The 27,859-nt window shown below is 37.5% G+C and overlaps 2 protein-coding genes and 2 long non-coding RNA genes across 6 annotated transcripts; 2 read left to right on the top strand and 2 right to left on the bottom strand.

Moving 5' to 3' along the window:
- Positions 1-37: 37 nt before the first annotated feature.
- LOC108951254 (uncharacterized) lies at positions 38-2,994 on the bottom strand. The gene is made up of 6 exons (XR_010479121.1): positions 2,855-2,994; positions 1,707-1,857; positions 1,488-1,612; positions 1,206-1,407; positions 925-1,065; positions 38-781 (listed from the first exon to the last, which is right to left on the bottom strand). It is a non-coding gene; the product is annotated as an uncharacterized LOC108951254 (long non-coding RNA).
- Positions 2,995-3,254: 260 nt separating this feature from the next.
- LOC108951253 (cell number regulator 5-like) lies at positions 3,255-6,502 on the top strand. The gene is made up of 5 exons (XM_065082027.1): positions 3,255-3,393; positions 3,909-4,162; positions 4,329-4,373; positions 5,006-5,232; positions 5,884-6,502. Exons 2-5 carry the CDS (start codon positions 4,096-4,098, stop codon positions 6,049-6,051), a joined length of 507 nt encoding a protein of 168 aa, XP_064938099.1. The 5' UTR covers positions 3,255-3,393; positions 3,909-4,095; the 3' UTR covers positions 6,052-6,502.
- Positions 6,492-7,498, bottom strand: LOC135592521 (uncharacterized). Its single transcript, XR_010479120.1, has 2 exons — positions 7,281-7,498; positions 6,492-6,990 (listed from the first exon to the last, which is right to left on the bottom strand). It is a non-coding gene; the product is annotated as an uncharacterized LOC135592521 (long non-coding RNA).
- Positions 7,499-20,253: 12,755 nt separating this feature from the next.
- LOC103996994 (protein argonaute 4B) lies at positions 20,254-27,602 on the top strand. 3 transcript variants are annotated; one of them, XM_018818679.2, is made up of 23 exons: positions 20,254-20,379; positions 21,863-22,121; positions 22,222-22,427; positions 22,543-22,767; positions 22,882-23,018; positions 23,125-23,222; positions 23,356-23,453; positions 23,726-23,897; positions 23,968-24,084; positions 24,166-24,273; positions 24,360-24,422; positions 24,497-24,610; positions 24,681-24,846; positions 24,917-25,029; positions 25,109-25,246; positions 25,351-25,481; positions 25,683-25,748; positions 25,942-26,005; positions 26,127-26,238; positions 26,383-26,456; positions 26,641-26,735; positions 26,824-26,855; positions 27,101-27,602. In XM_018818679.2, exons 2-23 carry the CDS (start codon positions 21,879-21,881, stop codon positions 27,274-27,276), a joined length of 2,748 nt encoding a protein of 915 aa, XP_018674224.2. In that variant the 5' UTR covers positions 20,254-20,379; positions 21,863-21,878; the 3' UTR covers positions 27,277-27,602. The 3 variants fall into 3 exon arrangements, with proteins under 3 accessions (XP_018674224.2, XP_018674223.2, XP_064938096.1); XM_018818678.2 differs by lacking the exon at positions 20,254-20,379 and adding an exon at positions 20,386-20,586; XM_065082024.1 differs by lacking the exon at positions 20,254-20,379 and adding an exon at positions 20,398-20,468.
- The last annotated feature ends 257 nt before the right edge of the window (positions 27,603-27,859 follow it).

Below are 27,859 nucleotides of genomic sequence, written 5' to 3'. Positions count from 1 at the left end.
GTCGTACAAGAAAGGAAGAAAAAGAAAGCAATCGGGGTTATATAACTTGCCACTGTGAAATTCCACATTTACCCTCCACAATTTTCTTCCATTGAAATTTCCATCAAAAAAAGATAAATTCTTGCTTGAAATCATTAGTTTGAATATTCACTAACGGCATTTATGCACATTAAAAGATGGTACCATTTAATGGAAAATGTAAAATGGCAATGTAATAAGTGCATTCATTATGACACCATTGAAACCTTGCCTTCGTCTTGGCTGTCTTCAGCTCTGTGATCTTGGGAGTCATGGGTATGAACCCTAGAACGCAAAAATGCTTCACAGGCCTTCACACCCACATGGGTGATCCTGATACCTACTTTGCAATCTGTAGGGTCAAAACAGAATGTAGTTCCGAGTCACCTGCATTTTTTTTTTATCATTGTTCTTCGTTCATGCTGTCTGTGACAGTAAAAGGTTCAACGATCTGAGATGGAGAGAGTTCGTGGGGGAAGAAGACAATGACATGGCACTGAGTCCCGCAGCTAGAGATCCTGATACACGGGTCACTTCTTTTTAATGGATACTGACTGATACATGACCTTTTGTAATCTTATGATGCGAGTTGCTTCCTAGAACCAGACAAGTTTTGGTCCCATGGGATCAAGAACATAGTATAAGAAAGATCTAAGCAGTCTTCAAATCAAACTGAATGATGTGTTTCTCGTGAAAAAAACTAACATCTGTTCATGCCATCTAGGTTGGGTCCACTTGTCCAGCAGCAGAAGTTGAACAATGCCTGCAATCATCCTCGAGCAGCCAGAAAGATGGTGATAAGTAAACCACAGGATATATAATTTTGCTGATGTACACTCTCCATAATGTACTTGAAATACAGCATATAACAAAAATTGTTTGCATGATTATACCCAGTCAATGTACCTCTTCCGATGTTGATCTTAAGATGACAGACATACGGCAAATCCAAGTCTCCCCAGGTCTGAGAGATACAATTGTAATGAATAATACTGATGATCATCTTAACCAGGATTCTCATCATTAGTGTCATAATCCCAGCTTCCCCTGATCGAGAAAATATGAAGGTAATGAGCAATGACGATGACAGCATGACGATGAATATAATGCTCCATTGCACTCTAGTGATAGGTTGGGTTGCATGGTCAACTCTAAATTTGCTGATAAAGAATGGCTTTAAGACAAACCTTATGCTAAGTAGCTCAAGTGTAATTGACGGCCGACGCAAGTATGTCCAATTATTAATCCTCATCATGTCCAAGAGTCATGCTTACCCATGAATCTTTCTGTAAGAATCTGCAGATGTATGCATGACCTGTGGTCCATGCTACCTAAGAGCCCTTCCCTTATCCACTTATGAGTTGTTTATGACTTCTGCGGTTGTGAGGGCTGTTGGATCAAGAATGAGAGCTCTCAAATCAAAAACTTTACTCATGAAGCCTGGTGGTTGAAATAAAGATTGCCCATACCATAACTTCATCGACTAAGTGTCACCAGCAGCATATACAGCAACAGCAACACCAGCCAGAGTCTATGGAAAAGAGGCTTCCAGTGGCTGAAATTAACATCAGGAGCCTTTTTTGCAAGATTTGCTCTACAATGGAATACACCAACATATCAAGCATTAGTTCTCCCTTTCCTATTTGCTTACGCAACTAGCATGCCTACTTCAACAACCGAAGGCCCACCTGACAATATATATTTGGCATGAGACCACCGAGGACCTCAAAATCTTTTATGGTGTCGAGTCCTCTAGATAAGTTCAACAAGCAGCCAGCTCCTGAAAGCTTCAAAATTACAGGCAACTGCATGTCATTTGTATGTTTTTGACTGGAAAATCTGCAAAAATGCGAAACAAGATTATCACCATGGGTATGCTTATTAAAGGAAAATTCGCATCGAAGAACATGATAAACCCTGTGCAGGAGCTGAAACTTCTCATGGAGTGATGATTTCAAAAAGTTCAATTAAATAAACAAAATAATAAAAAATGGTTTCAATGGAGGCACATGGTCATCGACGTGCATAATACCATCTAACCTTCGCGTCTCATGCTACATGTCACATATTGAGAGTTCAATGCCCTACAAACTTTTTAATTTGCATAAATTTAGCAAGCTAGCATGTCCTCATAAACAAAAAACAATGTAAATTATACATCTCAAATTGTATTGCTGGCAATCCATAATCCCAAACATAGGGACAACAACCCTTATTGCTGATGCTTATACCATAACCCTCCCCTGTTTCCTGCAGCATAAAGAGGATATGTTCCTTGCAGTAAAAGAGACAAGCCTATATAGTCCTCATTGCACTATTCAGATTGCACATGGAACCAATGATTGAGGATGTGTTCGTTTATAAGAACAGGTTCCACATTCTGATCTAAATGTTCAAGTGAGAATACGAAGCTAATGATCTTTAAATAGATTATGCAATTTGTTTTGGTATCATAATCACATTGGAACATCTAAATCAATCACAAACAAATTCAAGCAAATAGACGTTTAGTTATCTACACCTGAATTTGCAATAGATATGTAATATAATATAAACTGCCAAGATTTCACAAGTCATAGAGGTTAAACTATTCTTATGCTTAGAACATTAGGAAATCAACTAAAAGCTGCCCCATCTGATGCTCAAGCCATGCTTGGGGCGGGTGGAATCCTTTTATAAACAATGAGTCTTCGCCAAATAGACTCAGAGGAATCCCAAACGTACAGTAGCCTAAAGATCACATCTTGTCAATGTTCTCACGAATCCACGGCTAATGCTTCCAACAAAACATCTCTTTCTCACTCAAAATATCATCTTTCTTTCCCATCACACTTACCAGATTCTTGTTGGGTTCGCTGAAATCAACCTCGATATGGATGAACCCTTCGCGTCTTTCTTGATTTACTTTAAATCTTCGGAGAGCTGCTCATGGGTCTCGATCATACAAAAGGGTTTCTCTCTCACCGCCCAGTCCGTTGTATTCCTCGAAGTCGAACCCTAGAACCAGAGGGCAGGGAGAATGCTTGCAGCTGTCGTGCCGTCGGTCGGACGAAGCCAGCAATGGGCTCGTACTTTACGAGTACGCCCCTAACAAGATGGATATCCACGAATATGCCCTCTTGTGTTTGCATGTGTTCTAGCAGCCCGCGAAATTTGTCGCGTCTACGTGTAATTTCCGGCGCGACTTCAGATACGACACCTCGACGTAATCTCAGCCGCCGCCTTCTCCGCATAACCACTTCGATTCTTTGCTCTCTCTTCTAATGGGGGAAATTAGAAACAAAGAAAAGTTCGGCTTTTGGAACGGAGGGGAGGAGACCAGTTGAAGCTTCATTTTGAATTCGTGGAAGCCCTCGCCAATTGATCAATTCCTCGGTAAGTATTCTCTTTCTGCCTTTGCTTCTTTAGAAATCAGCACATTGTTAAGATCTTTGGGATTGCCGTGGGTCGTTCGAAGGATCGTTGTAGGTTTCGACTTCTATTCGATAATTTTGCTTTGGTTCTCCGACGCGCTTTTAGGATTTGAGCTGAATATTCCTTCTTTGACTTATGGAAATATGACGGCTTTTGTTTCTTGCTAAAGATTACTTTTTGGGGATTTAATGTCTCGTCCTTCTTCACTTCTTTTCCATCAGAGGCAAAAGAAGGGGTTTTTATGTGGCTGTGTATAGGTCACGGGTTAGAGTGACGCCCTTTTTTGGACCGTTCTTTAGTATGTTTCAGATTCAATCTTTTAAGCTTCTTCTTACCAAAGGAAAACAAACTATGAAATAAAGAAAGACTCTCTGGTTTAATTTTATGTAAATATGGATCACACAGCTAATCTGCTAATCTAAGTTCAATAATGTGTTCCCAATCTTCTGATGATGTTCATTTGATATTGGTATCAGAAACAATTTTGTGATCATCCTTCAGTGAATATGAAAGGGCAAGGCAGCTATATTCCACCTCCATATATTCCTCTACATCAGTAGGATACTGAAGTTGACAGTAACCCTGTGAATGCAAGTTCCTCTTCTCACCTATCTGTAACACAGGACATGACATAATGGTCTTCTGGAATCTGTGCTTGCTTCGATGATTTGCAGAGCTGTATGCTACTTTCTGCCATCTGACTTAATTTTCAGAAGAAAAATAATTCAAGGTGCAATTTTTTCATTTAATGCAACATAATAGTATTCCTAGAGCTCTTGAAAAGAAATTGTTTGAGAAGATAGGGATTCTAGACTCAGCTCAAATTAATTACTACTATGCTGTATCGCTAGTTATGCAAGCAGTTGGGTCTTTCTTTATTGTCTATATGCATGCAGGAGTAAGGCTTGTCTACAACACTTCACGAAAACAATTTCTGGAAGGTATCAATCCATGCTACTTCACCTCTACAAATTTTGGTTATTTCCGTGCACCATTATCATGTATAGATGATATGGCCAAATTGTACCTTAATAAATTTAAATATTCTAAATAAAAAATGACTAAAGTTTAAACAATATTTGATTTTCAAGCAATCATATGAACAAAATAAAAACTGTAGCATTCTCAATTTTATTTAAGCACATTGAGTGGCCTTTTCATTCGAAGGGCTTTAAGACTTTAGATAAATTGTTTGTAAACCACATTTGCTATTCCATAGAAAATATTCCTGGAATGAGTCCTCTGAAAATTAGGAATACTTTATTGTATTTCTTCAATGATATCTTACTTATTATGATAATAAGCATGTCATCAAGCTTTCATACTATTTTCTATAGAAAAATAGTTTTATTTTGTCATTTATAAGTACTGGAAAACAAAATTGGTTTGCTTTCCATCCTATGAGAACTTATATCATGTTTCATTATGTATGTTTGTTTATACAATCTACATTAGCTATAGTATTATTTGATTCTTTACCATTATCGGAAGATTCCTTTTGCATTTGATAAGAGCTGCTTATTCACAAGTAGCCAAAAAGTTGTTTCAGTTATTTATCTTTTGATTCTTTTAGGTTGTATTGGTGTTGTATGTCCATGCTTCCTGTTTGGGGAAAATGCAGAATTCCTGGGATCTGGAACACTGGCAGGGTCATGCATGACCCATTTTATTTTGTGGGGTCTTGTCAATAGTCTCTGCTGTCTGTTCACCAGAGGTCTACTTGCTGGAGTACCAGGATCAATGGTTGCTTGTTATGCATGTGGATACCGCAAGTCACTACAGACAAAGTATAATCTGCAGGTATGCCAGTGCCTTGAAAACATTTGTGGAATAAGTTTATATATTTACTCCATTGAGTATACCAAAATGTTACATGAAATACTTTCTCTATCTCTTCACAACCCCATTCCAGTAGCAAATCTCAGTGCAAGTGGTGTGGCCCAAGTTGTTTTTTCTGAGTGACTTTTGACTCGGGGTTTGCTTAATTTTTCTAGTGATCCTACTACTTAACAAAGCAACAACAAAATAAGTTGCTATAGAAATGATTTTTTAATCAATTCATATCTTCCTTTGTGATTTCATAAGGCTGTCCTTGTACTTCTTGGTCCAGAATGGATATAGTCTATAACACCAATACATGGTTTTTATAATATGCTCTGATGCAGATTTTTTTGGCATGAATGTGGCACCGAATCATTATGAGGTTATTGTTTGGCTTAATTTTTTCATGAAAATTTGATAGTTGAACAGATTTTAAGAGTTTCATTGCATTTTTCTGATATTTGGTTGTATAGAAATTAAATCTAGAGTGTTGTTGCAAACAATGAACTAATACTATTGAGATGACCTATTTTGCCCCTTTCTATTTTCATTATACTTGATACTCCTTCTAAAGTGTTGAGATGACTATTCTCCGATATAGTCTAATTTCTAATTTGATTTTCTTTCCAGGAAGCACTGTGTGGTGACTTGGCCACATATTTGTTCTGCCACTTGTGTGCCATTTGTCAAGAGTGCAGAGAGATTTATGAGAGATCCAATGGCTTCAGTCCTACTCTGGCATTCTCTGAGGTTGCCTCTCCCCCAATCCAGACAATGGACTTAGCTCCACATGAATAATGGAAGTTGAAGAACGTTTATATTGCTTGCTCACACTGCTCCTTGCGCTTCCTTGAGAATGGCTTGTAGCTTTGGAAAAACTAAAGCTGTTGAAACATCGAGGACAAGGATATTGCAATTCTTCCAACTTCAGGTCGTGCAAGAGGCTTTGTAGTTTTGCCATATTGAAACGAGGAGTAAAATATCTTTTAGATTTTTACATCTGCTTAATTGATTGTACTACAATGTTCATGTATGCTTGTGGAGTAAAATATTTCTGCTTCAGCTGAGGTTCAGATTTAAACTGCACTTAGTGTTGATCATGTGACATAGCAAATGGCTGGCATTTGAAGTCATGTTGTGAGGCCACCACATGCTCAGGTACCTTATTGTATCGGTTTTATTGTACTATTCATCTATTTACTAAACATTAATGATATAGCGTTGCCATGGCCAAGTAATTCAAACTTAACACACAAGTGTTGTTTTATTTTTGACATAAGCATGTATTCTTACACAGATAAGGCAATCACAGTTTACTGACAATCTCCGGTATCCACACATCAAAAGTAGTAAGTAATATTAACAGACCAATCTCAGCAATCCTCTTCAATCTGTATAAAACCATAACAAGGATCAACATCTCTTTTATATCTGTTACTTAGCTTCATTAACTTCCAATGAGCTTGAAAGTTTTGCAGGTGCAGGTGGCTGGGCTTGGCTGCTTAGGCTGATGCTCGAGGAGTGGCGATGGTGCCTGCAACGGAAGGATCCCACGTGCTTCGTCGGTGCACAGATGCAGGTTTTGCCTCCTTCTGCAAGGCTTGCAAGAGAATCGATGGACCATGATTTCTTCATGGAGCTGAGCTGCTTTTGAAAATGATCATGCCTGGATACCTGCTGCTGATCTCCCTCTGCAACAAGGTAATGAGTACTCATGCCTACTCTTCTCCCTAGTATCTGTTTCAAGAGAACAAAAAACAAGGAAAATAATCTTGTTAGCAGGTCTTCAACTGGTAATATATGTTGGATTTGAGCTTATCATAAGTTACTGAAGTTTCAAGAAGAGATGGAAGTACTGTAGGTTATGCCTTGTGCTAACAAGAGGACTACAGATTCGAAGGGAATATAGCAAAATCAGTATCACAAATAAGTTGATTGATCAGAATCTCAAATTTTATATGATCAGAACAATCTGTGTCTTTGAGATCAAGCCAGTTTTCATGAATTTAAGGGGGGGAGCTGCTTACCTTGGATCGGAACCTACAGCTGAAACAGAATTAACAGCAGGAAAAGTCTCTAATGGAGAAACTGGCAAAACTAGGAGTTGATGTAGCTGAGGCTCTATTTGTAGGAATAGGAACTACAAGTCATATGCTTCAAAGTCAATGGTCAGGGAATCATCACAGGCCAAAAAAGAAGACCAGAATTAGTCTCTGAATTCTAAAAGTAGGCAACATGGCTAGCGATGATTTGGGATTAGAGGAAATTAACCCCCCTAATGATCCTTGGGTAGAGGATAGACAATCTGTCCAATTCATTATTTTTTTTTATTTTTTTATAAAAATAAATGATTTTATTTAAGATTTTTTTTTTATCAAGAATTAACATCTTTACTAGTTATTCCATGCTGACATTTTAAAGAATTTGAATCGTCAATTTAAGGTGAATTGTTATCGTACTATTTTTTTTAGGCGTAAAAATTTGTCTGATGAGATCTTTAAGTCCTGTAATAAAAAAATCGGGTGATTACAACCTATAAAAGCATATGGGAGGAGAAATTGAGGATATATTTTTTAGTTTTTTTTGTGAGATTACATGCCACACAAACTCTCTCTCTCTCTCTCTCTCTTAAATCTTGACGCCATCTGCTGCAGCTAAAACCCAAAGGACAATTAAGATTTGGTGTCTTTTAGCAGGTTTACAAGTGCACTATTCTGAGGCTTGAAGTTTCTGCTTAGGATTAAATACTCTTTTTTTTTTTTTCCTTTATGCTGTTCGGAAATAAGACCTTTCAATATATGTATATTTTGACTCCGTGCTTTCTTTTGGTTGGTGAGAGTTGGGGGCACGCTTTTGCTGTTGCCAAGGTCAAATGATGTGATGATTCAAACGCACCTCGCACCTTCGACCAGATCCAACTACGTGCAATCCCATGTTCTTGCTTAGTTCATACAACAAGTTTGGTCTACACGTCCCACCATGATCTTTGAAATAAGGTGGCATTTCTTTCTAAATACATCATTAAAATTCTCTTTCTCTCTCTCGCCTTCCCTTTGTCTGTGTTCTGTATGTTCGACAACACTAAATAGATAGAAATGCTTTTGTAATTCTTCTTAACCATTCATTGTGCAAAATAACAACAACAACTGTGTAAATGCGAAGACTAACGAATATGTAGATGATAAAAAAAAAAAATCATGAAATTATACATCAATCAAATTATTCATCGGAATAATGTTCTCAATATAAAATCTATCGAATCAGATTTCAAATGGTAACTAAATATGATGGGAATCTAAGGGTTTATTATAGCTTACAGAGAAGTAAAAGGCAGTGCTCGACTTCAAGGTCGACACAAAAACCAAAACAAGGAGCCTTTTTCCTACATTACAAGCACTATTAAGACAGTGCTTGACTTCACGGTCAACACTAAAACCAAAGCAAGGTTCCTCCCCCCCCCAATCTACGGGTTCGCAATCGGCACTATTCGAAACTGTTTGTGCTATTCTAATCGCACAGTTTCGCAGCAAGTCTCAGAATTGTTCTACACGTTCGATTCCTATTGTAGCACTCACGCAACTCAAACTCAGAGAAGAATTCGAGTAATCGATTGACTAGGTTTCGTCTTTGTTGGGCACCTAGCTAGCATGTTGACCAACATAATGTTCATTTATACTGGTCCACATCCACCTCTCGCGTTCTTGTTTCTCACATACATCGTCACATAATACAGTGCAGATTTCACGCATGAGGCCACAGCCCAATGTCACATCACACAATTGAATGCACCCTTTTCTCGGTACATCATCGCCTCAAATTACTCCCTCGTTTCATCCCGACTTCAGACTTCACTGTGAGCTTTGGATCTCAATAAGAACAGTGTCACTCACGTTCACAGGTGTCAACATTGCGTCCGCATCTTAAAAGCCTTACCAATGGCTTTGACCTGCATTTAAGTGCGGTCGATTCCCCGTTTTGTGATGCGTTGTAAGTGGATTCGACTCCTCTTTGTTTCCATCTCCGGTTTAATGGTTGATGTGTACGTCCCGAGTCAAAACTTCATCGACACTTGTCATCCGATGCAAGTCAGAACCTGCAACAACATCTCGTTTAATGAAGTGATGTGAAGTTTATATTGACTGGAGACTTAGTAACAGGAAACCGCTACCAAAAGTACGTGGAAAGAATGTACGTTTATACGTACGTGTATACATACTTGCGTAAAAGATGAAGGTGAGATTCGACTATAAATACCAGTTTCGGTGCCTGTGCTTCGCATTCCCTCCAACTCCCGAGTGGATGTGATCATGGGACTGCTGCTCTGTCTGCTGATCTCCGTTCTCTCGATTCCCTTCTCCAACCTGCTGCTCTCTCTCACTAGGATCCTCCTCACGCCCATCGTTCAGCTCCACGCGAGAGCTCACTTTACATGGCCGCCCGGCTCCCGCTTTCGCCGGATTCCCTCCGGCCATAACCAGGTTCTGCACCCCTGCGACATCAACCTACTGACGGCGCGGTACGAGCGGCCGTCGGAGGGGCAAAAGGAGCCGGCGGAGTGCGTCTTCTGCTTGTCCGACATCGAGGAGGGCGAAGAGATCAGGGAGCTAAGATGCAAGCACCTGTTCCACCGGCGCTGCCTCGACCGCTGGCTGGTGCACCGGCGGGCGACGTGCCCGCTGTGTCGGGACACCCTGCTACAGCGCGAACCGGCTGCCGTCAAGGGCGGCGACGATGCGGACGGCGATGAGGACATGGACGACTCCGCCGCCGTGCTGCTTTCTTATGTTCAGTGGTGGATGTGGTGACTTCTTTCCCCTTCCGTCGCGCCGCCTTGTTCGGTTGCCTCGCTGGTTCAGGTTAAGAAGGTCGTCTGGTGTTTTTGGGGAATATATATATATATATATATATATATATATATATATATATATATATATATATATATATATTTGTGTTTGTTAGGACATAATTATTTATTTCTCGAGGACCATTTTATGTGGTTCTGTTGTCGACTTACTGTTCATACTTTGGGGATAAATACGGTGGGTTCGTCAACCATTTTTGTGGTTATTTATAATAGAAAACGTAGGAAGGCCCCACCCACCATCCATCCATCCAATTCCTCGATACAACCTTTCACCTAAATAATCCATCTTTGCAAAGACTAACTTCTCCTTCTTCACCTTCTTTACTTGTACCTCCAGATGGTGCTTACCTTCCGAAGCCCAACATCCATGGCGGCCTTAATTAGAGCCACCCTCAGAGACTTCTGAGGTCAGATAAAGCTTCAGCCGCGAGGTCTTAATGCTCTGGCCAGCCTCACAATAAACTCTGACCAACCCAAGCTACAAATTTGAACTCCACTGTTAGTCATCCTGAGACATACTCATGCAGCAAGTATTTCACATCAGTGAAAATTCTCCAACAAATCCAACTCCTCAAGCTTAATCCCATCGTTTTATGACACAAATCATAAAAGAAGAAATTTCTACCAAGAGTAGGAATATAATAGTATCATTTATGATAAGTTCTACTTCATATTTGCCGAATAAGACGAACTAGTATCTTATCTACTTACTCTAGTAGCTTGGATTCTTCATACGCAACAAGCAAGCAAGTCATCCTTTCGAAAAGGATTAAATATTCTATTGACTTACAGAGAATATAGTTACAATATATCTCAGCTTGCATTGAGTTACCTTGTTCTTGAACTGTTTCCTCTTCTTCGATGACGAGGCTCCAGCTTCGTGTGCCCCGTGAACTTTAGTTTCACCGGAACACGCATCCTAAAGTCACAAAATGACTAATAAATGGCATTCATAAAGGGAAGTTGTGGTCCCGAGTATCCAATACCTATCATCTTTGTATACAAAGCTGTGCCCATCGTTCCTCACCATCTAGTAGTATTCGATCAACATATGTATGTTTATATAGATAGATAGATAGATAGATAGATACAGGTGACAAAAGCATAATCACCATCTATCTCGACAGAATGGTTTACTCATGTCACTGTGGGTGATGATTCGGTGTATCACTCGTTTTATATCTCAGAAATCTTTGCTTTTCTTCCATTATTCTTGACCATTACCGAGGTTTTCCATAAAGAATTAATTTTTTTTTAAAAACATTTTATAAAGAATTTGCAAATGTGAAAGATACGTAATTAATCAAACAAAACAAGCAAATTTCACATGAATTGAGAAGATCTTACCTACCGCCCCGCCAGACTCTGAACTCATCCCTGTTGATGGACATAGATAACTGTTCTGATAAGCTCCCAAGCCTTGCAAAGCTGCTTGCGATTGATAGCTCCCAATCGCACTGGGACTGATGCTGTTCATCTATCTCCACACTTGCCTCCAACAAACCCTGATCCAACTTCATTTGGTAGAGCTGGCCAACTCATGCTCAAAGATGGTGACATCTCTATAGCCACTGGCACCCTAGTTTAGCACTCTAATCCCAGCATTCTGTCGAACTAATTACATATTAGTTATATTTATCTTAATCTCTATATTTAAAAAAAATATATATTATAGTAAAACATCTAAATTTATTTATCATAATATCATTAGTTTTATTAATGAAAATACGAAAATAAATAATAAAAAGATAAATTTAACATTTCGATTAATATAGTGGTGGCGAACGACGATGTCGCGAGGAACCATAGGTGACTATCGTAGATAAAAAGAACGACAATAAAAGGTAAGAACCCTTTCGTTGCTCTACTTTTATGTCGACATCGACATAAATGCAAGATGACTCTCGCTTTTCGTCGTCGTTTTCCTCAACTAAAATAGTCACCCGTGTCTCCCAACAATATCATTGTCCGTCATCATCAATTAAAATATTAAAATTATTTTTTTATTATTTTTATTTTTTATTGATAAAATCAATAATATTAGGATAATTGAATCTAAATATTTTAATTTAATAATTATAAGAAATATCAATATAATTTTTTAAAATATTAAGTTGATATAGTGCCCCACTAATTCTGCCGCTGAATTGAGTCCCATTAAAGATTGAATCGCTTAGGTTATGGTAAGATCATTCGCCTGCTACCGTCGTTGCCACATTAGCAATCCCCACTACCTGGTTCTTTGGCCTGAACCCCTTGAATGCCCTATAGCAATCCAACTCGCATCGCTCAAAAAAACTTCTTCGGCTCCTCCAGGACCTTCTTGCAACCTTCGATTGTCTTGTAGATGAATATTGTGTATTCTTGCGGTTTGCTTGTGGTCTCGTTGTACCCCAAAGGCCCCTTGATCTCCCCAAATGTAGTGAAGAAGACATGTAGATGTTTTGAGTCCCCGTGGTCGTCGATGTTGCTGACGATGTTGGGCTGATGGCCCATATTCAGCCCATGTGGGCTTTATCAGCCCACAGCTCACACCCCCTCTTAACCTAACCCTAATTAAGATTAGGGGGGTGTGGTGGCTGCGTTTTAGAGGCAGATTAAAGCTATAAAAAGGCAGCAACGAGACAGATCTTTGTAGCGACGAGATTCCAAAGAGAAGAAGGAGAACAAGGCAGAAGAGGAAGAGAAAGAAAAGGAAGAAGACAAGGACAACGCAGAGAGACTGTTCACAATCATCTAGCAGTGTTCTCATCTCAGGTTAGATCAAATCTACAGTAGGCTCTTGCTGTGATTACTTGGGAGGTTTTAGATACTGTGGGCAGTAACGTGATCCTTGTATCCCAGTTATTCTCTTGTGGTTGTTGCTTGGGTTTTGGGCAAGAGATTGAGATTTGTATATTCATTATTCTCATAGTGGATTATCTCTAGTTTGCCCCGTGGTTTTTACCCTTCACATTGAAGGGGTTTTCCACGTATATCTTGGTGTTCTGTTTGATTGTGTTTCCATTTTATTCCGCTGCGTATTTTGGTCTTCTAGTATTTGTTCCTATACAAAGGTTATTCCTGTTTATATCCCCATCAGACGAAGATTTTACGGTCGGTGAGCTCGGTGATGGGACCCTGGGAGCCCAGGGGGCCAAAAGAGGCAAGCTGGTAGGAGGTAATGCAGTTGTCGATCTTTCTTCTAGGGCTCCTGCTTTATAGCAGCACAGGTTTAGAAGAGGATGAAGCCATAGCCCTTACAGTTGCTAATGGCATAGTTGGTGACGGCCTTGCACTCGTCGACTCCATAGAGCGAAAAGGCAGTGGAGAGGACCTCGGTGGTGGCATCCCAACCAAGGCCATGGATGAAGATGTTGCAGTGGATCAGGTCGGAGTTAGCAGATGTGGCGATGCGAGAGAGGAGGGCGGCCTCCTTGAGGAGCTCGATCACCTGGTCCCTACCGAAGGGCTTCGAGAGCTTGCATATCGATTCTCGGTGAGGGATCACCTTCTTCTTCCTCTTCTTTCTCTCCTTCGGGGTTCGCCTGCGTCCACCTCTAGTATGAATGATGAAATAAGTTTCTGTCAAAGAACCTTCAATTATTCATGGAAGAGGAATGACAAGAGCTAAAGCTAAAAGATGAAATAAGTCTTAATTTATTTATTGGAAGACATTCAGAAGAAATAAGCTGGTTAAGATTTAATTAGGGTTATACGGATACAAGAAGAGCATAAAATAATCAATATGATTTAAATAAGTCCAAACTTGTGAGAACGATGAATTTTAATCTATTTTGAAAAATAAAGGTCATTTAATCATATTGGATCATATTAAAAATTATGGACTTATTCATAAATAATTTATATTCAGCCATTCAAATAAGTTTAAGGTATATTCATGATTGATCTACATTTATGAATTGAGAATATGAATATCGTTTAATGGATTCATTCCCTTTATACTATATAAACAAGGTTGACTCCCTTTGTAACCAGATAATTTAAAAATATAATCATCTTTCAACACTAGTGAGTGTTTTATTTTTATATTTCTGCATGAACTTTATGTAAGGAAATCTAGAGGTAACATCACATATGTAGTAAAAGAACAAAAAATAAAAATTTTAGATTTTCACAAAAAGATTTTATCGTCGTGTAAAGATTGATACACAAAAACTTATAAAACTAAAAACCACTTATGAGATCATATATTCCTCCTCTCTAGTGGTGATCCACACGTAGGGGTTGTGAAGATGCTCCTCGAATCGCTACCCAAATATCCACATGCCACAAATAGGAGCTGTTAGCTGAAAAGGAGAAGGGGAGAGAAGAATAAGAGGTGGCAGCCAAAAAGACTATCCTTCGGTTCCCTCCTATTTATAGAGGCCCCTTGTCAACATAACCTTAATAGATCCTACCATATTAGGTACTAGATCTCCATCTAACTATCCAAGTATCTTAGATTAGTGGATCTCTATCCAATAATCTCTCATTGGCTCTTATTTGATCTTATCCATAAGATCTAATAATTTAAGGGCTTATTGGATGTCTAGTAAGATAGGGGCTCTAATATCAAGCTAGTCATGAGTCATACCTATCATGACGTTTTTTGACGAAGTGAATTATTAATCTCCACAATAATTTACCCGATTCATCGAATGTGGATTTACTAGGCCACTATGTCATAATAATAATAAGCAAAAAGAGTGCATGTTAAAATATACAACAACAATTATAAAGTAAAAAAATACTATAATAATAATATATAAAAAGAGTGTGTCGTGTCACACGTGTCATCACTCACGTGATTGGCTTGTAGGACACCTATGACTAGCTCACTGGTGTCTCAAGTCTAAGGACCAAATACATCATTGGGACGGTAGAATCATTGTTTGACAATAAAGCATCATCAACCATCGAGCATTCCCTAAGAGAATCAATTAGTAAACTCAATCTCTAATGAGCACATGTACTATATCCATAGTGTCTCCACACGAGCAGTTATGAGACCAGTCGCCTCCATTATATAGACGAGTGTATAGTACACTAATCTATTTGGTTATCTTTATGTCCCTCTCGAATAACCTATTATTGAGATTATTTAAGGTTTGTGTTTAAAGGTGAATCGGTCTCATTATCATGATCTCATCATGATCCGATTCATACTATATTGATCCATGATATATATATATATATATATATATATATATATATATATATATATATATATATATATATATATATATATATATATATATATATATATATATATATATATATATATATATATATATATATATATGCAACAAGCAATATACAATGATAAAATATTCAAAAATATAATAAGTAAAAAAGAGTGCATATCATCTCACACGCGTCATCATTTACATGATTGGCTTGCAAGACGAATATGACTAGCACTTTAAAATTTATAAACCTTTTCACTTATGACGTTCAAAACTCAAAAATCTTTGATTTTCCTTTCAACTTGTCAAACTTCTTAAATTATGACGTCTTAAGAGAATCAAAGTATTATTCTAATTATTTAATTGATGTTCCATTAATAAAGTAATTATAATATTTTCTCTTACTTCAATCTTGAACAATTCATTTTATTTCAATTTGTTGGAGGGTATCAATTTGCATTTCATATGTATCATAGCTTTTTAGCTATCGAGGTATATGGCTATTAAATTGATGATTTTCATCATTTGGTAGCAAAGCTCGGTTGAGGTTTTCCTATCAATTTATTTGCTATCTTTTAGCTTTTCCTTTTCTCCTCTTTTTCTTTTTTTAGTATCATATCTATAATTATTGTTCTTCCTTCATTTTCATTGCTGTGCTTCTTGTATTATTATTATTTTTCTTTATTTTTTCACACTTTATAGTATAAAAAGAAAAGAAAAAAAATCAAAAAAGAGAAAAAGAGAAAATCAAAGGTAAAAAAAGAAAGAGATTATAATTTAAAAAATATATTTGCTGATTGTAATTCTTATAAATTACATAATTCTATCTTCATTTATTTGAATTTTTATTTTGGTTTGAAAAGCTTTTTTCATCCTACAAAATTTTATTTATTCATTTGATATTTGAATTATAATCTTTGCCTGGCCTACCTTTTGTTTGCTTTTAGACCTGCCAAATTTCATTACCCTTGATTGTCATAATTTGAATTATTTGTTATGTACCTTAGTTAATCTAAGAATCTAAGAATAAAACAAGAGAGGTAAAAGACAAGAGTGATGAGATTAGTATCGAGAAAAGTCAAAAATTGTGTGAAACACAAGTGGAGTGAATCAAATCTTGAATAAAACACGTGAGAGAGTGTTGGTGAGGCTGTTCTAACTTTATTTTTCAGGTTTTAAACATGTCTAAGGATAAATAAGTGAGTTGAACGTATTTTCAAAATGATAGGAGATGTAAGAGATCATATAGAAAAGCATGATGATGCAATTAATAGATTGCAAGGTGAACCACAGCATGAGAGACAACTAGCTTTTGTCAATGATGAATATGATGGTGCAAATGGCTTGGATGATAACCTAAGTTACTCTAATTGGTTAAGATGTTTTCATAGTGTGGATAGAAACATAGGTAGCATCAAAATGAAAATTCCTCATTTTTAAGGGAAGAATAATCCAGATGTTTATTCAGAGTGGGAACGAAAAGTAAAGCTAATGTTTGAATGTTACAACTACTCCGAAAAGAAAAAAGTAAAATTAGCTACAGTTGAATTTTATGATTATGCTATTATTTGGTGGGATCAATTGTGTGAAGACAAGTGTAGAAATGATAGAAGGCACATGGAGACTTGGTTGGAGATGAAACAAATCATGAGAAGGAGATTTGTCTCTAGTCATTACTTTAGGGATTTGCATCAATGAGTGTTGATGAATATCACAAGGAGATAAAGATAGTCATGACAAGAACTAATATGGAGGAAGATCGTGATGCCACCATGGCTCGATTCTTGAGTGGATTAAATAAAAACATTGCTTATCTTATGAAGTTGCAACACTATGTGGAGATTGATGATATGGTGAATGTGGGCATGAAGATTGAGAGACAACTCAAAAGAAAAAGCATAATGTACGATTCAAAACCTTATTGGGGTTCTACCTTTTGAAAATCAAATTGGAGTAAAAAGGATGATAAACTCATTGTTAAGCCTAAAATTGATGAAACTAAAGGCAAAAATGAATTAAGCAGTAAAGGTAAAAGTAAGAATCAACATAATCAAACTAGAGGTATTATGTATTTTAGGTGCCTTAGTCATGGACATGTGGCACGTGATTGTCCTAATAAGAGATAGATGATCATGAGAGATGGGATTGTGGAACTGAAAGTGAGAGAAAGGATGATGATGACATTCCAGAGGATGCTAGTACTGAAAAGTTAATTGTTCAATGCATACTTAGTTTGTAAAATAAAAATGATGAACATGATGAACAATATAAAAAACTATTTCATACTCATTGTTTGATTGCTAACAAGTTATGTAATGTGATTATTGATAGTGGAAGTTGTATAAATATATTAGATACCTTGCTCGTGGAGAAACTAAAATTACCTACTATCAAACATAAAAAATCTTACAAGTTACAATGGTTGAATGATAGTATAGTAAAGGTCAATTGACAGACAAGTAGTATTTGAACTTCATGATTGGGTTTGGGTATACTTGAGGAAGGAAATATTTCCTAACCAAATGATGTCTAAACTAATGCCAAGAGGAGATCGTTTATTTCGTATCCTTAAAAAAAAATCAATGACAATACATACAAACTGGAACTATCACGTGAGTATGACAATTTTAGTGTGAACCTTTAATGTTTCAAATTTATTTTTGCTTGATATAAGTGATGAAGGTGTTGATTTGAGGACGAATCATTTTGAGAAAATGGGGAATGATATGAACCAACAAATTGATCACAGTCAAAGACCCTTTAACTATTCATGGAGGACTAATGATAAGAGCTAAGGTTAAAAAGATGAAAAAAATCTTAACTTATTTATTAGAAGTCATTTGAAAGAAACAAGTTGGTCACGACTTGATCAAGGTTCTATGGATGCAATGAGAACCTAAAATGGTTAACATGATTTAAATAAGTCCAAATCATAAAGAGAAAGTCCAGCGTTGAGAAAATGACAAATTTTAACCTATTTTGAAGAAAAAGATCATTTAACCATGTTAGATCATGTTAGGAATTATGAACTTATTAATGAATGATATACTTTTAATCATTTAAATAAGTTCAAGGTATATTTATAAATGAGCTACATTTATGAATTGAAATATGAATGTCGTTTAATGCATTTAATAGATTCATTCCCTTTGTATTTGGCCTTTGCACTATATAAACGATATTGACTCCATTTGTAACCAAACAATTCAAAAGAATAATCATCTTTCAATATCGGTAAGTGTTTTATTTTTAAACTTTTACGTGAACTTTCAAACTTTTCAAGTTTTTCTACTCACGGTGTTCAAAATCTATAAATATTTTCTTTTCTTTTCAACTTATCAAACTTCTTGCTTCGTGATGTTTTAAGGAAATAGTTTCTCTTACTTCCATTATTATTCTTTTTATTGATAAGATGATTAGAATAGTTTATCTTACTTTAATCTTGAACAATTTATCTTGTTTCAATTTGTTGGAGGATGTTAATTTGCATTCTATATATATCGTAGTTCTTTAGCTATCAATGTGAATGGTTTGAAAAGTTAACGAAAGAAAGAAATAAGATTTTGAGATTCTAAATTATTTTCGATCGATATTCTAATCTTTTTAATCCTAGCCTTCAACTTGATTGGGTACAACCGCAACATGTTCGGCCCAACCTCATCATCGTGCATCAAGATTGATTTGAATCAGGAGGCCAACCTCGATGACAATCTGATTTGACGATCTGTAATACGTTCTACGCCGTCCAATCTCACCCAAACGGAATATGATCCTGATTTTATCTATTAGCATCTTAACTATCAATTTCTCCCCAAGTCGGTAACCCGATTCGATTCTACCTTATACGAGCCACAGATTCCAAATACTCCCATCCATCGGAAGGGAAATCCATCATCATAACCAACCGGATGGATCTTGACAGTTCCAACCGATGCGTGTGTTGCGGTAACCATAGCTCACGGATCAGACGGTCATCAATGCTTTCCCGACTCGAAACGCAACAAGATGGCGCCACGCGTCAAATCCACTTGTTTGGAAAAACCAACGAATGCTCGGTGATCATATAAGTAACCGACGGATCAAAGACTGCCAATTAGCGTACACCGCCAGAATACAGTCGGCACTCGGGGTAAGTGACAAACGACCTCACTGGGCTCCACCTTTTTGTGTGACGTGGCATGAAGCAGGACAGAGTTTCTCCTGGGGTATAAATTGGAGTGTTTTCGCCAGGTGCGCTTTTGGCAAAACCAAATTCGAAACCCGAGACCTAGAAATGGGCAAAACCGAGGGAGTTTTCGACTGCGATGCAATTTGCAATTTACCAAGCAACCCTTTCTCCCGTTCATCGAACGGCCACCATCGGTGTCCATCAAGAATCCAACGGCTGGGATCACTCATCTCTTCCAACAAGCATTCCGGGGAAAATCACGTATGGGCAAATCAGGAAATACGCAATTCCACTTTGTTGGCCATTGAGGAAAGCGGACTGTGTCCAAGGTTAAATAAGAAAGGAGGCCATATAAGGCAAAAGAAATGGCGGGTCGGTTTCAAAGCCTCAACTTCCGTCTTCTATTCCGAAACTAACCCTCCTCGGACGGTCAAATTACCTCCGTCCATCACGTGACGGCGACACGTCCTCGAGATCTTACGCGTTGCCGACGTCTAATCCCGAAAGGGCGCGATTCCTGTCATCCGACGGCTGCTACGGGTGCTTGATGAGTTGTCGTGATCTCGGCCGTCAAGTTGTGGAACCGCCATTGCGAAGGACTGACGGAAGCAGTTAACCGAGAGAGGCGATGCCGTTAACTAAAGGCGGTGTCGCTTCCTTGAATCGGCGAGTGCGCTCGACATGTGCGAACAGCGAAGTGATTATTGCCCCGCTCGGTTTGGACTTGCGCATATAAGTCTCCATGCTCTAATGACACGCGTCAATATCGGCTCGGTTCGATGGGAAAAGAACGATGATGATATCATTCGCATCAATATATATCTGCGGCCTCCCGATCTAAAAGGAGCACTGACGCCGTTGGAGGAGTACATAGAGGGACGAAGGGGAGAAGCGCCGCTCTGTCGTTTTATCTCCCTACCCTTGAGGTAATACAATGGTTGTTACGGTAGAAAGAGATCCCTAGGGTTTGCCTGTTTCTTTCGATTATTTGCGAGATTCTACAGATTTCTACCTGGTAGAATAGTTTCTTCCTCTAGGGTTTAGTTGTTTCCATCTCAATTCCTTCTCACATTTCGATCTCATGTTGATGGGTTGAAGCATCTTGTTGCTGACTTCAAGCAGTCGCTCGTGAGGTCCTTCTAGTTTAAGTGTTTCGTTGTGTTTATTGCTGCATATTACTTAGGTTTTGTTCGATGTGTGGTAAGTTGGTACTAACCTGCTTACTTGCTTGTCTGATATTTTCTGGAGGTTCTTGGAGAATATTAGCGGCTTTTTTGAGACCATATAATGCATGTTGCATTTTAGTTCGCCCTCGAAGTTCCCCTTCTTTCTAGCTGTAAAGACAAAAGCCTTTTCGTACTTCTTTTTCATTTTGTGTTTATTTTTGTTCATTTGGTGCATTAACCCTCTTTTAAGACATGGAGCTTCTGTCCACTGAGCCGCTGTTTTCCTATACTTGATGCGGTCTCGAACTGCTCAAGAAGTTGTGGCATCTTTTACGTTCCGAATCTGCGATTCTTATTTTGCCTTAAACGTTAATTAGAAATTTTAGTGGTAAAGATGCACGGCATATTTTGGAGCTTTTGTTGAGTATTATTTTTATGGTAAAGATGCGTGGATGGCATGTATATCAATTATATTAATGCAGTTGATTGAGATGTTTCAAATGATGCCACTTATATTTTTAGTTAAGGCTTTCTGTTCTGATCGCAGAAGCTACTCTTATTTTGTCTTGGAAAGTCAGAGTTGTTTTTACATGGCAATTTTCTGGCTATCTGTGAGTTGTACCAAGCTCTGTTCTTGAGTGACTTTGAACTTTTTGTATATTTTGCTGAAGTCTGTAGCTGCAGTTGCTGTATAAATTGGAACCTTATTATGTGTATGATATATTTATGAATGTTATGAAGCCAACTATACACTAATGTATTTGTCTTTTCAGAATTACCCAGGCCAACTTGTAGAAATCGACTTTAAGTATCTTCTTATTGCTTTGATGTTTCTTATTTGAAGCTCTAAGTTTGTATTTGCTATTTTGTGACGTTTTTCATTGAATAGACGGGTGCTCAACTTCAGTTGTATCAAATTCGTTTGCAATGATAATTTTGGAGTTCTTTGTGTTCTAATTTTGCTTTTTATGTGATTATTTATTATTGTGAACTATGTAGGTTCACTTGTTGAATTTATTCTGTATATCTTTGTAGTAACATATTTGGTCTGTACCCTGGTCTGAAGCATCATCTGTTTTTTATCCATTATATTTGTGCATTCTTCGTGGAGCATTTTTACATGTTGATTCTTTTCTTAATCTTATGTATTTGCAGTTTCTCTCTCCGACTCCCTGGTCCTTGGAGTATTCTGTGTTTCTCTCATGTCTAAACTGATATATCTTCTCAATTTTCCTTTTGTCAGACTGGTGATATAAGAGATGGAGTCCGGATTTGATTCAGAAGCCACTGAAGATCTGCCTCCTCCTCCTCCCATACCTCCAAATGTTACCCCAATTAAAGTTGATCCTGAGGGAAGTTTGCCTCCAAAAAAGGCAACGAAGCCTAGTAGGGTACCAATGCCTAGACCGGGGCTTGGAAAGAAAGGCCAAGTGGTCCCGCTTTTGACAAACCATTTTAAAGTTTCTGTTCGGAATGTGGATGATTATTTCTATCACTACAGTGTAGGTTCTGGTTTGCCTTTTATTTCTGTTAGCATTACTGCAAAACTTTAATTTGGAACACAGTGTGTGTATAATTCTTTTTTCTCATTTTGACAAATAGGTTTTATTAAAATATGAAGATGATAGGCCTGTTGAAGGGAAGGGTATTGGTAGAAGGGTGATAGATAAACTGCATCAGACTTATGACATTGATCTAGGAAACAAAGACTTTGCATATGATGGAGAAAAGAGTCTATTCACACTCGGTGCTCTTCCTCAAGTCAAAAATGAGTTCACTGTTGTACTCGAGGATGTATCCTCAGCTAGGTATAGGTTTATTTTTTGTTTTGTGTGCCCTTTTCTTATGTTATCATGAACTGTCTGTATTGTTTTGTGTGACGTGAGATCAAGGAAATTGAAATGCATTCCTTTTCCTACTTAGAACCACTGGCAATGGGAGCCCACGTGGGAATGACAGTCCTGGTGAAAGTGATTGCAAGCGTGTAAGACGCCCCTACAGAATAAAGACTTTTAAAGTTGAGCTGAATTTTGCTGCTAAGATTCCTATGAAATCAATTGCAATGGCTTTGAAAGGCTATGAAAGTGAGAATTCCCAAGAAGCCTTGCGGGTTCTTGATATTATTTTACGACAGCATGCAGCAAAGCAGTATGTCGTTATCCTTAATCAAACTCATCATTGACATTTCTCACTTAAGGATTTTAACATCCAAAACCATTTCTGTTACCTGACATTTTTTCTTGAGATTGTCATCTTTTCTAGGGGATGTCTTCTTGTTCGACAGTCATTTTTCCAGAACAATCCAAGAAACTTTACTGACATTGGAGGTGGCGTCCTAGGATGTCGTGGTTTTCATTCTAGCTTTAGAACCTCACAAGGTGGCCTGTCGTTAAACATTGGTATGTTGTGACATCTTTCTCTGAGATTGTTTTCTCTTGCATGCTTTATGTTGCGTTAACCATTGTATTTCTGGTGTGAGCATCATTGTATTTCTGGTGTATGTAGATGTTTCAACGACCATGATTGTTAAGCCAGGTCCAGTTGTCCAATTCCTTATTGACAACCAAAATGTCAAGGATCCATATCATCTTGACTGGACAAAGGTAAGTTTAAAGTAATGGTAACAACGGCAAGTTTGATTTAGAAGTATACCAGGTCAAGGATCTTTTCTAGATCTATTTTCAGTCTTATAGTTGCTGATGTTTATCTTATTATAGGGTTATTTTTGCTTTACAGGCTAAACGGGTTCTTAAAAATTTGAGGATCGTGACCCGCCATAGTAATCAAGAGTTTAAGATTGTTGGTTTGAGTGAACTGCCTTGTAATGAACTAAGGTAATTTTGGTTGTACACAGTGTTTTATTAGATTTCACAGCCATAGTTAAAAGCATTAGTAGCTTTGAGAACCAACTCCTGAAGAATTGTAAAATTAGGCAGTTCTACAAATGTGGGTCATCAGTTTTTTGCTTTTCTGGATATGCCCACTTTCATTTTAGGATTATAGTTTCTATTTAAATATTAGTGTTAGTGGTAGGTTTGTGAAATTTTGGTCCAGTTAATATTGTTAGATATTTTTTTCTTACACTATTCTCGATTTTCCACTGCAGATTCAATTTCAAGCAGAGAAATGGGAGGGATGGGAATGGGGATTCTGATACAATAGAAATAACTGTTTTTGACTATTTCACAAAGTATCGGAACATACCTTTGAGCTTCTCTGCCACACTTCCATGCATCAATGTTGGAAAACCAAAGCGTCCAACTTATGTGCCTATTGAGGTTTGTGGAGTTAAACATCTTAGGGCAGAGCCTTTTTAGCTTATAATTCTAACAAAATTTTGGTACCCAGCTTTGCAGCCTTGTATCGTTGCAAAGATATACAAAGGCCTTATCTACTTTCCAACGTTCTTCCCTTGTGGAGAAATCTAGGCAAAAGCCTCAAGAAAGAATGAGTGTTCTGACTGAGGTTGTGTATTTTCTCTTATGATGCCTCTTTGTTGTCATTTGTCTACGTCCTCTCTTCTCATGCCTATTACATCAATGTCAGGCTTTAAAGTTCAACAACTATGATGCTGATCCGATGTTACGAGCCTGTGGTGTCACCATAAGTGCAGGTTTTACTCAGGTTGAAGGCAGAGTTTTGCAACCTCCAAAGGTGGATTCAACATTCTTGTATGCAACGTTCAGTTATTATATTTCATAAATCAAACTACATTCAATCAAAATTACTTTATGCTGCAGTTGAGAGTTGGTAATGGGGAAGATTTCATGCCATCTAGAGGAAGGTGGAATTTTAACCACAAGGTTGTGTTTCTTTGTCTTGTTTACTTCAATATCTATGTGCTTGACCAGGTGATTGAGTTTTGTATTTTCTGCAGAAATTGGTTGAGCCCATCGAGATCAGCCGATGGGCTGTTGTCACTTTCTCAGCTAGATGTGATATCGGGTCACTTATAAGAGACCTAATCAAGTGTTCGAATATGAAGGGCATTGTATGTTATCTGTTTACTTTGTGCTTTTATGATAAATCTTTTAACTGGTTCTAAGAATCTTGCTTTTTAGGTCATGAAAGAACCATTCGATGTGATCGAGGAAAATCCTTCAGTGAGAAGGGTGCCACCTGTTGCAAGGGTGGATGATATGTTCCAACAGATAAAGAAAAAACTTCCTGGGGCCCCACAATTTCTTCTCTGTCTTCTACCAGAGAGAAAGAATTCAGATATTTATGGTTAATGTCTTTTTTCCTTTTTATTGTCTACTTGTATATGACTTTACTAGAACGCTTTGGTAATGTATAGGTCCATGGAAGAGGAAATGCCTTGCTGAATTTGGAATCGTTACACAATGCATTGCCCCTACAAGAGTGAATGACCAATATCTTACCAATGTGCTTTTGAAAATCAATGCAAAGGTAGAATTGTCGGAGCATTAACATCCTCGTCTTGTTTATCATGTTTATTTATTTAACAGTCTGTTTTTCTTTGAAACAGTTAGGTGGGATAAATTCCTTTTTGAACATTGAAAGATCACAAGCTATTCCTTTGGTTTCAAATACCCCAACAATAATATTAGGAATGGATGTTTCACATGGCTCTCCTGGACAGTCTGATATTCCATCGATTGCTGCGGTATACTTGTTGACTAATGCTTTAGTGTTTTTTCTCGCTTTACAACTAAATCCACGGTCGTTTCCAGCTCTTATTTATAACATTTGATTTGAATGTTTGGTAAGGTTGTGAGTTCAAGACAGTGGCCTTCTATTTCTCGTTATAGAGCTTCCGTGCGGTCCCAATCGCCGAAGCTTGAAATGATTGACTCACTGTTTAAGCCTGTTGGTGACAAAAATGATGAAGGCATAATCCGGTATAGTTTTTTGGATTATATTCACAATGTTTTTTTTCGTTTAAAGTATGTAACAACTTAGGACTCTTGTATAATTTCTTGTTATAAGAAATTATTTTCTTTTCTATCTTCTGGTAGTCATTTGTTCTCTTTTTTTTGGGTTGTTGACTTTTTGTTTTGATTTATGCACTAAAGTGGTTTAGTTCTTTTGTTATTACTCAGTGAATTGCTGATTGATTTCTACACCAGTTCTGGAAAGAGAAAGCCAGAGAACATTATTATTTTTAGGTATGCTATTTAACTGTATCTTGTAGTAACATGCACAGATTTTGTTTTTAATTTTTTTATAGACATTAATTGTTTAGCTTGTTTGTTTCATGAATCTGATTGTTTTGATGCTTTTTTGTTATATTTTTTCAGTAGATTTTCACAATTGAATGTATATGAATTGAGTCTGAAGGTTAAGTATTTACATTTCCAGGGATGGTGTTAGCGAATCACAGTTTGTTCAGGTTCTGAACATTGAGTTGGATCAAATTATTGAGGTATCTTAAAACAATTTTATGATAACTAATAACTTATATGCATTCGATGTCCCTAGCTAGGAAGCATTTGTGACTCATGAATCATCCATTGTGCTTATATTGCAGTTTCTTTTTGTTGTAGGCTTGCAAGTTTCTCGATGAGCAGTGGTTTCCAAAGTTTACATTAATAATTGCCCAGAAAAATCATCATACTAAATTCTTCCAGCCTAAATCACCTGATAATGTTCAACCAGGTAAGCTTCTGTAATTTTAGCTGCATTAGCTTTTTATATCTTGTTCTTATAATGTGTCAATTTTCTGGGTTGAAATGGCTTGTTTTTTATTCTAAAGATGCTTGTGACTTGGGATACTTCAATCTGACATATCTACACTTGCAGGCACGGTTGTCGACAGCAAAATTTGTCATCCTAGAAATTATGACTTTTACATGTGCTCGCATGCCGGGATGATTGTAAGCTTTTTGCAACTTGAGTGAAGTCTTAATCCTGTATCTTTGTTACAATTTAACCTACTCTCATTTTCTTCTAGTTGGTGATTAGACCCGTTTGTATTTTTATGACTTTGGTCAATGTCATGCTCATGGATCAAATATGCTCTGCTTATTCCTTTTCTTTATAATCGCTTTCTTCTTTCAGGGTACCACTAGACCCACTCATTACCATGTTTTGCTGGACGAGATTGAGTTCTCGGCTGATGATCTGCAGGAGCTTGTGCATTCACTTTCCTATGTGTAAGAATCTGTTTTCTAGGTGATTTGGTATTAAATATAAGACTGTGCATTGCGATTGATATTGTGAAATTGTTTGAAACATTTGCAGCTATCAAAGGAGCACAACTGCAATTTCTGTTGGTAAGGCACATAGATATTTTTGACCTTCACATAAGGTTGAACTCCACTTATGCAATAACTTGTGCTGTGTCCATTCATATTCTTGTTTTCTAGCATATTCTTTCCTCCACCCGCCCTAATTGTTGCTTATAATTTACTGCTTTTAAATTATTGAATTTTATCTTTCATGTTGCGATTGTTTTTAGACTTCTAGATATCTTAGCCAAAGACATCAATTTTCTTATTTGACATATGTTTTGTATCAGTTGCTCCTATATGCTATGCCCATCTGGCTGCATCACAATTGGGTCAATTTGTCAAGTTTGATGACATGTCCGACACATCGTCTAGCCATGGTGGACATACATCTGCAGCAAGTGTACCTGTGCCAGAGTTACCGAGGCTGCATCAGAATGTGAGCAGCTCAATGTTCTTCTGCTGATGCCTTGAATATCTCCTGAGATCCATTTTTGTGTGCTGTGGCGGATCAGAGACGAGTAACACTCACTGTATATATGGAAGCTTCCTCAACTAATTGTCTTGATGTTTTTGCCGCCTAAAGCACGCAGCTATCAAGAATGACTGCCTTGTGCGAACAAACACTGTTACTTTTGACGTCAAAGCTCATACTTGAAAGCCACTGTGCTTCAGTTATTTTCAGATTGTTATTAACATATAGAATCTTTTTCGTTGGTAGTAGCATCTTTCCAAGATTACTGCCCAGAGGAAGATGCTGTCAGCTTATTGGAGATTTTTTGCTATGCTGCACTTGTGTTCTTGGCTGACAATTATTTTGTAAGTGACAGATGAACCTAAGCATTTGAAAAGGCAAGGGCAAAACCAGTGTCTGTCTGCAGTGGATATGAGCGATGCTTGATGTGTCCCTTTCTGGGGCGCTTGAATGCACTGGGTTAAATATGATATTGTGGTAGTTTTTCAGTGTATTCAACAGTCCAAGCAATATCGTCCAATCCAGTTGAGTTATAGCTATATTCTATTCAAATACTTTAGTAGTTCGATTTCTT

Source organism: Musa acuminata, chromosome BXJ1-9 (genome assembly GCF_036884655.1).
Source record: "Musa acuminata AAA Group cultivar baxijiao chromosome BXJ1-9, Cavendish_Baxijiao_AAA, whole genome shotgun sequence".
Lineage (NCBI taxonomy): Eukaryota > Viridiplantae > Streptophyta > Magnoliopsida > Zingiberales > Musaceae > Musa > Musa acuminata.
This window is presented reverse-complemented; position numbering and strand designations above follow the sequence as displayed.

What these genes read in the sequence shown, in the direction of transcription:
- LOC108951253 (XM_065082027.1), top strand. Translation starts at nt 4,096, where the DNA reads ATGATTTGCAGAGCTGTATGCTACTTTCTGCCATCTGACTTAATTTTC. An exon ending in CAGAAGAAAAATAATTCAAG is followed by an intron (nt 4,163 to 4,328) that starts GTGCAATTTTTT and finishes ATATGCATGCAG; the next exon opens with GAGTAAGGCTTGTCTACAAC. An exon ending in ACGAAAACAATTTCTGGAAG is followed by an intron (nt 4,374 to 5,005) that starts GTATCAATCCAT and finishes TGATTCTTTTAG; the next exon opens with GTTGTATTGGTGTTGTATGT.
- LOC103996994 (XM_018818679.2), top strand. Translation starts at nt 21,879, where the DNA reads ATGGAGTCCGGATTTGATTCAGAAGCCACTGAAGATCTGCCTCCTCCT. An exon ending in CTGCCTTGTAATGAACTAAG is followed by an intron (nt 23,454 to 23,725) that starts GTAATTTTGGTT and finishes TTTCCACTGCAG; the next exon opens with ATTCAATTTCAAGCAGAGAA. An exon ending in AGTTGGATCAAATTATTGAG is followed by an intron (nt 26,006 to 26,126) that starts GTATCTTAAAAC and finishes TTTTTGTTGTAG; the next exon opens with GCTTGCAAGTTTCTCGATGA.